General features: G+C 40.9%; 2 protein-coding genes across 4 annotated transcripts in view; both read left to right on the forward strand.

The window, feature by feature from the left end:
* Window positions 1-3,600: 3,600 nt before the first annotated feature.
* tmem177 (transmembrane protein 177) lies at window positions 3,601-7,906 on the forward strand. Of its 3 annotated transcripts, none has more exons than XM_078263282.1 (3): window positions 3,601-3,646; window positions 4,582-4,841; window positions 6,139-7,906. In XM_078263282.1, exons 2-3 carry the CDS (start codon window positions 4,641-4,643, stop codon window positions 6,865-6,867), a joined length of 930 nt encoding a protein of 309 aa, XP_078119408.1. In that variant the 5' UTR covers window positions 3,601-3,646; window positions 4,582-4,640; the 3' UTR covers window positions 6,868-7,906. The 3 variants fall into 3 exon arrangements, with proteins under 3 accessions (XP_078119408.1, XP_078119409.1, XP_078119407.1); XM_078263283.1 differs by having other exon boundaries at window positions 3,604-3,652; XM_078263281.1 differs by having other exon boundaries at window positions 3,611-3,760.
* Window positions 7,907-10,296: 2,390 nt separating this feature from the next.
* ptpn4a (protein tyrosine phosphatase non-receptor type 4a) overlaps window positions 10,297-12,275 on the forward strand; it is a 77,482-nt gene continuing 75,503 nt past the window's right edge. Inside the window, exon 1 of the mRNA XM_078263284.1 lies at window positions 10,297-10,824. The gene's annotated coding sequence lies outside the window, so the exon portion shown is untranslated. The remainder of the gene's footprint in view (window positions 10,825-12,275) is intronic.

Below are 12,275 nucleotides of genomic sequence, written 5' to 3' on the forward strand. Positions count from 1 at the left end.
GTCACAGCAAGACCCCCAACGGCGTTTGCCAAATACCTGGGAAATCTGAGCTTCACCGTCTGCAGTGCAAAATGAAGGAGACAGTGTCACACCCCCTGTCATCCTGAACCCCCAACACTGCCCATCCAGAGATCCACCTGTCTGAAGGTTTTGACCAATGTGAGATGTGGACCCAAACAGACTCTTGTTGCAACCCCCAGAGGATGGAGCAGCACCGCAGCGTCTTTGGCTCTGAGGGCTTCACCTCAGGGAGTCACAGCTGGGATGTAGAGACTGGAGACAATCATGTATGGGCACTGGGTGTGATGGCACAAGATGCCCAGAGGATAGGAGACAACCAGTCTGGCTTATGGATGGTGAGGTTTTTGCAATGGTAAATACACAGCATTCTCCCCCATCACGCTCAGAGTCTGTCCTCCCACTGAAGCACCGGCTCCAGAAGGTCAGAGTGCACCTGGACTGGGACGGAGGGAGCTATCCTTCTTGGATCAGATACTCAACATTGCCATACTCGCCTTCACACACACATTCACCAAAAGGCTGTTTCCATACATCAACACCTGGGAGTGACCGCCCACTGAAGATATTGCCAGTGAAGCTCTCTGGAACCATAACACAGTAGTTAGTTGGAAAACTACAAGATGAGAACGATTTGGTGATGTACCTGCTTTCCATCTGTAAAAAAAGAATCTGAATACAGCAGAATGCACATGAATATTGCAAATTACTGTAGGCCAAGATTCCAGAAGTATTAGGAACATTTAATAATAGGTATTGTATGTGTGCAATGTAACATATACTACAAACTAGCAACTACCAAAATGCATGATTAGTAACTGAAAGAATTATGCAGAACTTCAGAATAAATAAGTGGTCTGAACCATGATCATTATGCTGTGGTTAGATCACACTTTACACTTAAAGGACAATTCCGGCACAAAACGAGCCTAGGGGTTAGTAACAGATGTGTACCCACTCTGTCGTTCTCTGGGACATGTTTTCATGCTAATTGAATGTGTTTGTAGCTTTAAAGATAGCGCAGGGCCGCTGATTAGCTTACAATGCTAGCATTCGAGGCACAGGAAAGTAAAAACAAATCCCTATTTATACCACTAAAAGGCTCAAAATATCACCACACTTCAACGGTAGCATAATGAGGTCCCTAAATGTTAACCGAAGCATTGAGTACTTTGTAAGTGTACAGACAGTTTATTGAGCGAAGAGCTGCGGGAGCTCCATGAAAGGGCTACGAGAGAGAGAGTTAGCTACCGGTAGTCAATGCCGCAGCAGAGCCTCGTGCTTCGGGAAAGCTGGTGGTGTACCTCACGGACATTGTGAAGCTATGGCCACCGAACAGGAGTGTCTGTGTTGCACGAAGTGGGACCTGTTGTGTCGCGACACCCAAGAGGCGAGTGTTTTTGTACAGTCTGAAGATTTCCCCTCTCTGATAAATAGGGCTGTACTTGGAAACTTTTTTCCGTGTCCCGAAAAATAAATTGGAGACAGCGACCCGGACCGGAGGGACCAGATAGACAGTTATCCACTGAGTAAGTACATTAGACAAGTTATGCAGAGTGTGATTATTTCAGATATATTGAGCAAATTGCTTTTTGATTTTTAGTTTGCATCGCCAGCTGTAAGTCATGACTGGTTTTCAAGGCAACAGCGACTGTCTTTATAATGTATCTTTTCAATAAACTGTCTGTACACTTACAAAGTACTCAATGCTTCGGTTAACATTTAGGGACCCTCATTATGCTACCGTTGAAGTGTGGTGATATTTTGAGCCTTTTTTGTGGTATAATAAGCGATTTGTTTTTACTTTCCCTGTGCCCCAAATACTAGCGTTGTAAGCTAATCAGCGGTCTGCGCTAGCGTCTTTCAAGCTACAAACACATTTGATTAGCATGAAAACATGTCCCAGAGAACGACAGAGTGGGTACACAACTGGTAATAACCCCTAGGTTCGTTTTGCGCCGAAATTGTCCTTTAAGTTGGGGGCTTTTCCTGCAAACCATATGGTAGTAGCGAGTTACTCATTTAGAATTTACGTATTTGGCCACTTTGTTATTGTTTTTGTTTCTCTACCACACTGTTGAAGTGCCTTATTTTACATTTATATGCATAACTTTGAATGGATGCACTGAAAGAAATAAGCGGAGAATTCAGGCCAATTACAAAAGCTGGTCAGTCTGACATCATGTTGCCTGAGCTCATTACTATTCATGAGCTCACCCAGTTGCGTTGGGTAAAGGATGCTGATAGCCAGGCTCTCATTGGCTAGCTGTTAGCCAGTCAGAGTCAAGCAGCTTAGCTCGTTGAATATTATTGAGAACTGGCACAGCTCAAGCTGAGTCTTCCTGCAGGCTTTCTATACCACGCTAGAATGGCTTGAAACAAGGTAACCAAGGCATTTATTCCACAACAAATGTTACAGAGTCCATGATAGAACTTCAGACATTACCACAAAGTAATGAAATACGTGTGGCAGGGCACCTTTAAGTTTCAATCAGTGGTGGTGGTATACCTCACACACTAGTATTGAACAGTCAAGAGTTTTGATTGATTGTATTTTTTTCTCTGCTACACTGTTGGTGAGCCTTTATTTGTTATGGAAAAAATGCAATGTATAACCTTGACTGAATGCACTTGTAAGTGTATAAAAGGGGGACATTTAATTGTATAGCCAACAACAATAGCTACCATCAGAGTGGTGGTACCTCACACACTGTAGTATTGAACAGTTAAGAGTTTTGATTAATTGTAGGCTATTGTTTCTCTGCCATGCTGTTGGTGTTCCAATTTGTTATAGAAACTACCATCATATGCATAAGAAAACAGTTTGTTATAAACAAAAACAATAAAACACTCTGAAAAAGAGTGAATCATAATACATGATTTCTTTCTTTATTCTCTTTATTTACAGTGTTGTAAATCATGGTATGATTAGTCATTTGTTTTTGTACATGCTGCTGCCAGCATATGATGCTTATGATGCATCATTTTCCCAGCACAAGTAGAATTCAGGGTAAATAAGATCAGCTAAGTATCGAGACAGTTTACTCCAGAGTAATTTAGTATGAAGGCATAACCAAATTAAATGCACAAGAGTTTCTCTTTGATTCCCACAAAATGTACAGGTTACATTCATGTCTTTTTGAGCTTCTGTAAATAGTGGTTGGTTGGGTAAAGCCTATGAAGCATCTTAAAAGAAATCTCTTTGACTTTATTAGTCAGAAAAAAGCTTCTGCGGCAGAAGCCAGACCTTGTCCCAACATATACTGTATCTCCAACAAAATATGTGATAAAGAGGACGGTGTACTAATGATGTCATGTTGAAAAAGTTGACAAATTATTTTGTTAATATTCTTACAGTGTGGGGAAAAGCAACTTCTACCAACATCAGTATCAAGTACATTACCTAAAACAGGGAGATTGCCATCAGCCCTAAAACCTCTAAAAAGTGCAATTACACCTGCGGGGATAGCATCGAGAACAATCGGTAGGAGTTCGATGTTTATCATTATCCCACAAACTTTTTAATCTCCTGTCGTAAAACTGTCGTGCAACAACACCATGGCCACAGCTAAATCGCTTTACGGCCATGTCATCATGTCGGCTGTCCTTGTAAATAAGTTGAGAACGTGTGAGTGTAAGAAGATGTTTGTTTCCTATGAAGAAGACAGTGAAGACTTTTGTTTTCAGCCACTTTGTGTTTGCTTTTAGTGGGGACATTTCCAGTTACATACGGTTGCTTAATGTAGGTAATGTGTAGGAAATAAAATAACTAAAAGCTCAATGTGTCAGTTTCCAGCAGTAGTGCTGTTATCTAATGTTTTAGCGACGTTATAGAATTATTGTCTCGCGTTGCCAGACCTTACAGCACTGCATGTTTAGAGATGTGATTGACATGTCTTGCTAGGCTAACTTTAATTCGGCAGAACTGAGAAAATGAGATATAATGTTAACAGTATTTGACTCAAATCCCCGATACTAATACGGTTGCTAATTTGTTTTGTGTATGACTGTCGGCGTCTTATATGTAATTTGGGCTTCAAACCCAAGCAGGAGATTCATTTGTCATTTCACTCAGCCTATAGAGTCAGATACATTCAGAAAATGGTCGTGAAATGCGACAGGAAAAGACAACTATAAGGTTTACCATTATGTTGTGTTTCCACTTTGTGACTGTTGATATGAGGTTAAATCACTGGCGTTGACTTTATATGTGCACTAGAACATACAGTAACATAATGCATTGGTTAAGCTATTATCTTCCCATGTTGTGTTAATGTGTTCTTCTTTAACCTTAAAAACATAATGACCAAGAGCATTCGTATACGCCTGTTACCTGAGGCTAACTGAATATGGTCTGTGATGATGCTATGGAGGCTATTCCTTCAACTGGGCAACACAGGTTCAAATCCCTGCCTGAAATGTCTTTGAGAGACACTTAAACTCTACTTAACCACTTTGAAAAGGGAAGGGATTTTCTATTAGTGGCATATTTCGGTTGAGTTCCCTGCATTGCTTAAACCTGCAGGCCTGTTGGTGTACTCATAATGTCTGCCTCCTTCACAGATCCCACCTACTAATACTGCAGCACCTAACTGACACAGAATCATAAACAAAGAGGTGGCATGGCGTCTCGCTTCCTCAAGTATGCAGTGCTTCTTCAGAAGTACAGGACTCCGCTGATTATTGCGAGCTGTGGTGGCGTCTTTGCTGCCAACATGTTCCACCATGTCTTCCCTGAAGTGTCCTACCGTCAGCTCTATCAGGCCTGGTTCAAAGGTGAACCGGTCACGCTGTCTGAAAAGCTTGAGGATGTTTTCCAGCAGGTAGTGTTTTGTTTTCCTATCTACCTTTAAGGTCGCATTGAATATATTTACTTTCATATGGTACAGATGAGATAAAAGACCCAAAGACATTACACCTAGTGTAAGAGCCACATATTGTATGTCGTTTAGGTCTCATTTATGTTGTTTATTGATTATTATATTGTGCACTTATATTGTAGGTGGTGGGAGCTTTCATCGCGGTTTGAGCGGGAAGTAATAACACATTTGTTTGCTTCACCTGTTCACCTGTTTTTTTTTAGGGCTTTGACAGAGAGGGAGTGAGCCTGGGAGCGAACACTTTCTGTTGACCGCCGCACTAACGCACTTATTTCGACTCACTAAAGTAACTTCACATTTGGTGACTGCAGTGCTAATTGTATTTTACGTGTGGAGGAATAAATCATTGCAATACGATCTCGAGCGCGTCACAGTGCGTTTATGTATCTGTGTTTAGTCCCTCGCGCCAGCACTTTGTTGGACTGCTTACAGCCGCAACACCTAGACATTCAGTTCATTGCCAACTAGTAAACTATTTACAAAGCACTATATTCTAGCTGTTATGTCAGGGTAATTTGCATTAAATGCATGCACAACATTTTTACAGAAGAAAGTAGTCAAAGAAAGAAGATACAGGCATTATAAATTGAATACATGACAGCACTCACAAGGCATAGATTCAATTCCCAAAATAATAAATTCATAGTTAAAGGAGAAGCAGTACCATTAAATAGGGCTGGGACAATATATTCTTCTGTCCCGATTTGATTCTTTTTACGTTAAACGGGTGCCGATTTGATTTGTATTTTCATTTATTGCGATTCTAGAAGTATTGCGATTGCATAGTGTTGAGTATTGCGATTTTCTTTTTCTTTCTTTAACAAAAACAAAAGTTGAATAATACACTAGAGACAATGTAACATGAGACATTTCTAAAACCGAAATGTTCTCTAAGAAGAAGCACGTCACACCAGTCAGTCTTTACTAAGTACATGTATTTTCAGCATTTTCTGCTTTCGCTCTGTTTTGCTGCAAACGGATATGATGTAGTTGCCCTCAGCGGTACTGCGTAAACCAAAAAATGTATAGGTGAATCGTTGGTAAAAATAAATTAATAAAAAATATCGATTCTAGGGGAAGCAATCGATTTTAAAAATTGTTGGGAAAGAATCAAGATACGTACGATTTTAGATATTTTCTCCCCCCACCCATACTATTAAAATAGAGTATCACAATGTGCAGTGAAAAAGGTGACATCAAATATAAATGCCAATGTTGTTGTTGTTGTTGTCATTTGTAGGTGTTGAAGGATTATGGTGTCAGCTCCCCCAAGAATTTCTCTGCCTTCGCTTCCTTTGGGTTCCATCCGGTTGGTGCTGGTGTCCCTTGGCTTTCAAGGGCCCAAATTGGCATCCCAGCAAACTTTAACAGCAAGTCCGATGATCCAAGCGGAATCACCGACCGCACAATTTTCATCAACGGCAAAGCGGTGGATTGGAGCAGTGAGACTGGCTGCGCGCTACAGGAGGCACTGGTGTTTTCCCTTGAGGCACAGAAGTTTGCCATAGCACGAGAAGTGGCCCGCCTGCAGTCCGGAGGACCTGTTATGAATGCTGCTGTTGCCCCGTTCTGCCTGGGTGGGGTTTGGGTGTACAGTGTGCTAATGAAGCAGTTGTTTGGGCTCCACGCTGGGCCTCCACTACTTCGCGGGGGCGTGAACATTCTGGCGCTGGGGCTCGGCGCCGTGTCCTACGTCCTCACCTCGGATGCTGTCAGCCAGTGGATTGACTATAGCTCAGACCGGCGAGCGGCAGGAGTGTCCCGTGATTATGCCAAAGGAGGGGTGGAGTTTTACGATAAGATTCTGTCCAGAAACAAGACACTGCGCGCCCTGATGGGGCAGAAGGGAGAGGAGATGTACGCTCCGAGTGGTAACTTGTTTCCTGCTCACCTCCTTAAGATGAAACACACACCATACACATCCAGGAGGGAAGGGATCCTCACTCTGCTGAGAGAGGAAAAAGCTTGAAAAGAATTCAGGGGGGGTGGATGGGGTGGGTGTTGAGAATTAAAGTGGATGTCATCTGAACCTATAATGATAAATTAAGTTGTGCTTATATTTATATAAACTGTTGAAAAATAGCAACGTTCCTGAGCATTTTTGAGAACAAAATATAGCCCGGGCAAAAGAATTAAAATATACAAACTAAATTATTTTTCATGGAAATATTTCATCCCATGCAGGCTGAATGTTATTTTGTACACCGTTTTAATGAATCCTGAAATACTGAAGGAACGGTACAAATTACAAGACATAAAGTCTTGTAAAGTCCTGGGGTGTCAAATATGTAGTGGCCAGCGCGACTGGTGACTTATTTATCCAACAAAAGACGAGATTAAGATGGTTACACGATGTACAAATAAACACTTTTAGACCTTGTTAAGAGCATGTGATGAAATATCAGTTGTTGAATAGACATGGGGGAACAGTCTCTGTCATGCAGAATAAAGTGTGAAGGTTCTCTGGCTTTAGATATTAGAATAAGAACCAGTTAGGAATCGTCAGTGTTGGAAAACACTCAGGTCGGTTCACCCATATTACAAAAAAACCTATTTCTTTGAATGCATTTTATTGTTCTCTAGACATGTTTAGTTTAGTTTTATTTGCGCAGGTTACTCTGGATTAGCCATAAACATTGGGCCTTGATGGATTATCCTGATTGATGGGCACATTGTTGCTTTTTTTTTTTTTCTTATCTCAGAAGTTGAAACCCTTTATTATCTTCTCCCTGTTGAATCAGATGATCAGTTCTCAAAATGGAAAGGAAAGCACCACAATACAGGATAAAGACAATGCAACAACGGTGAGGTTTGCGTTTGCAGATCTTCAGCATTGGTCCAAATTTCCAAACCAACTCAAGGGTTTGCCCTTGAGTTGGTATGTACCCTCCATTGGGCATACTTAAAGTAGACCTCGTGATATGGAACTGGTTAATGGAGTATTTTTCCAAATGCTTTGATTAAAAAAAAAAGAAGCTCTTTCCCTGTGCTCTTTATCCCTAAAGCCATCTATTTGTCCTCATGAATAACGTCTAATTGTGTCCACTATAATGAACAGCAGCATTCTTGTATCCTTCTCAGGTCAGGTCTCGTATAACCTTTAAGTAAAGTAACATTCTGTGCATCACACACCATTTGCATGACCCTAACTAATTTGTTTAGCGATAATAATCTTAATATGCATCTTACTGTGGCTCAGAACTCATCATATAGCACCCGAGTTCCCTTAGGTCGTTTGTCTGCATGTTAACAAGGTTCAGATATGGCGTTTTAATTACAGTTTCCGATCTTGTACCCTGTGGACTGAACTAAATATAGAAGCATAATTTAAATCCTTTGATTTAGCTGAAATTCACACGATGTGGTTTAAACATGATATACAGCAATATGAAGTATAAATAGTGTGTTCTCTAGCACAACATAGTGGAAACAGGAAATGGTGCACCATTTGAAATATGTAATTTCCAACGCTATGACCTATATGGAGGGAATTTAGTCTAACTATTGCGTGCAGTGTTATAGTGACGGTCATAGAAATACACAGCCACATCGACTGGGAGCCGCCGGCACCCCCCGACTTGCGAGGGCCCGTTCATCGCTGCTTGCAGCTTTCATTAATAGTGTTGTAGATAGACACACACTGACTTTTTACGTCATTGTCCCTAGGGAGACCATGTGGAATCCATTGTTTTTCTTCAATGGGTCAAGAGATTTAAAATTAGATGGCACATGTTCTGATAAAATCTGGACCAAAACAAAGCATGCAGATGGCAGACCTGGTGAAGTAAAGGGAGGAACAGTCCTTAATCAGGACAGCTTGGGTTCAGTGTTCTCTGACAGAAAGTCAGAGGGCCCTTGAGCAAGATGCAGAATTTGTTCCAGATCCATGATTATGCAGCAGATTGTGGGCTTTGACACCCTACACCTTATCAAGAAATGCTTTCCCCAATATGTGAACTAAATGTTTTTGTACCAAGATAATCCCCTTATTATCGGTACATACTACTACTCCATCATTTCCCCGACTACAAAGTGGCTTTTGAAATATACCTATCAACAACACTGGGCTTATTGTCTTGTTCTCACCACTCCGCTTCATCTGCTTACTTCATTTTATGCCAAACAGAGTGTACAATGGTCCATTGTTAGTCGCATTGTAGGCTGTTTCTTTTTTAAGCCACTTGAGGTCAGTACAGCCCACATTACCACTCTCACCATTTGTTACAATCGTTCTTTCACGGTGTCTTATGAATGACAGGGCTACAGATTAATTTGGTCTGAATGGGCAGGCTTGCATATAAACTGAATGGGAACAAGAAAAAATAGTTTTGAAAGTCACACAATGATATTCTTTCTGAAATTAAGACTCCTGTGGGAAATGTCTCTTTTCAAAATGAAATTCAAGTTAAAAATAAATTCCAATTGCGATAAAATACAAGTGTGTGTGTGTGTGTGTGTGTGTGTGTGTGTGTGTGTGTGTGTGTTGTAAATTACAATATCCCTCTGCAAACACTAGAAACGAAAGTTTGAGGAAGTATTTATGTGTATATCCTATTCTGGTGGCCTTTAAAAAGATGATTCTATATTATTTTATTTGTATGAGTGCATTATATTGTTATCCAAAGGGTTTGAGCTATACTCAAAAGTAAAGCATTCAATTATATTAAAGTATTTTGCAATACATAATACCAGAATATATGCAAACTGTATTGTCAATACAGCACCTCATTTTCTATTAATCAGATGGTAGGTCGCCTACTGTAGGCTATGCACTAGCAAATAACTGCCTACAGCTATGGTAATATGTAATTCTTTTATTTTTATTTTTTACAGTATGTCAAATCGAAATAATTGAAACATTCTGCAATGTATTAAACATATTCCACATGTGCTGTTATATTATTCAGTATATACACATACATTTCCAAGTCCATATTAAGATAGGTAACATAATATATATATATATATACATATATATATTACTAAAGATATAACTTTATATATAACTTTTATTTATATATTACTATATATAACTTTATTGCAGAAAAATACATTCAAATATAGTATCTGTCGGCTCTTGATATCAGTGATGCACATGTTTTGGCAGCATCATTTGATTGACACCAATAAAGAACAGTGTGTTATTTGTAAGGGTTAATGCAGTTAAGTGTGGGTATTTTTAAGCAATAGCTCACGACAGGCCGTGGTATGTTGTTATTATATCAAGGGGCGTTGTTCGGCCCCGAGCATAGACTATTAAAAGTCAATGGCCCCGACGCGAAGCAAGATTATTTTGGAGCAGTTGGGTGCACTCATAAACAAACAGCGCGCCTCCCGCTCCTTGGCACCGCCCCTGTGCGCTCGTTTTGCGCCATTACGTCAAGCTATGCTGATAGCTGCTGTGCTGCAAGGCAGGCAGGCAAAGCAGCTGCAGAGACCGGGGAACGCTGACAACAACGGATAGTCTCACTCTCTCTTAGAAAAGTCAGAAACGCATAATTTGCCTATTTTGTGATTTGATGTCCAAAGATTTTCACTTGTAACCTTTTCACTTATCACATTTTCCTTATTTTTACGCATGCGTGGGAATATATTTTTCGTTCTCTCGACCTGAAATGACTGCTAGTCGCCGTGTCTAGCCAATGGTTACTGCGGGGGCTCCTGTCTTGTGGATTATCCGTCGTCGCCGAGCCAGTCGCATGGTCGAGCCCGGAGGAGGCCCTGCTCTGCTGGATGGATGTGTGTGAAGCAGCGCCGGACTCCAAGTACTGATGAAGACAATGATAATGATGATGCTCGGGTTTCATCGGCAGCGGGTAAACTGATCTTGGATGTTTGGGCTATATCGGCCCTACACAAAACATTTTCTCATACGGCAAACATTATATTGCTTAAAAACTGGACGCCCCTGGAGCAGTTTATGACGGTAAGAAAGACACTCGCTCACAGGCCACCAGTTTTTACAGCCAGCTGACGTTAGCTAGCTAGCTTAGCGCTGTCACTTTTATCCAAGTTGCTCCTCGCACAGCTAAAAGGCTAAAAATGCAAAAATAACATTGGGATAACGCTTCTCCAAATGGCCTGTTTTTGTTATTACACTAGTGTCCGTTTGACTGGGACCTCACAAAAAGAAATAGAAAGCCGTAATACACATTTTATTCCATAACCTCAATAGTTGTGTAGCTTGCTTGTTAGCTAGCTGCTTCTCAGCCCATTCAATGTCCTGCAGCTTACTTTACGTAGCTGCGAAACAGTCGCTAATCCAATGTGCGCATTGTTGGTTTACATTTTAAGGTTTATTGAATTAATAAAACTTTGTTCGGCCTTGCTCAAATCGGCATTTATAATTGAGTTAAATAGGCCGTAAATAGCTCATTCATTATACAGTGCACACAATAAGCCCTTTAATGACAGAGACTAGTTGGCGTTCAATGGAACAAGTGCGGCGTCAGTTGTGTTACGGATGTGGCTTTAAAGATGACATTCCTGTATCATATGTAATAACCATTAATTAGTGATTATTGAGTGATTTGCTTTGCCGTATTTCGGTTGAATGTGTTGTTTGACTGAACAGCTAATGTTTCTTTTATCATACAGCATCAGCGGTTAATAGCTAGCGAATACAGACCCCTCAAATAGAATGCATGTAGGTTTTTTTTCATTCATTGTAAATTATTAAAAAGGACCCATGCCTGCCGACCGCAAAGCTGTTAACTGTGTGGTGTTAAGTAATAGATGTGAGTGAGTGTTTGCTGTGATGAGGCGTCCTCCTTTTCTTTCGATGACGTAATCCTCCGTCGTCCATGCCACATCTTTTGGGTCGCCGTCGGTTCCTCTGCTGCCTGCTGCTTGACAGTCTGCTGCCGCTGCTGAGATCATATGGACCCTGCTCTGTCGTGTTTGTCTAGCGTCTATCTCTCCCTCCTTGGCTCTTTCTTGCCTTGTTCTCTATCTAAAGAGTCTTAGCTTAGAGTCACATTTGGTTCTGAATGGGATCTCAGTTAGGGGCAGCATAGACGAATTGTGAATGAAATCCTGTAGCTGGGTTCAGTGTCCCAAGGTCCTCAGGGATCTGTGAAGGGGCACCAGAGACCCCCACACCCTCAACCCACATGACATACTGTATAGCCTATATCCTATGTAATTTTAATGATTTTTTTGTTGTTGTATGTACGATTAGACAGTGGCAATTGCTTTGACAATAGCTTTTCCACAGTATCCATTTCTGAAGGAATCTATACAAACAAAAGCCTTAGCAGATGGGGGTCCAAAAAAAAAAAAGGGGTGTCTTTGACCTATGTTGGTATTAACCTGAATATGTTTGGGAATCCTTGTCTGAGGCTGATGTTGCTGAACTACATATCTTGGGAATTAGGC

This window comes from Sander vitreus, chromosome 11 (assembly GCF_031162955.1).
Source record: "Sander vitreus isolate 19-12246 chromosome 11, sanVit1, whole genome shotgun sequence".
Taxonomy (NCBI): domain Eukaryota; kingdom Metazoa; phylum Chordata; class Actinopteri; order Perciformes; family Percidae; genus Sander; species Sander vitreus.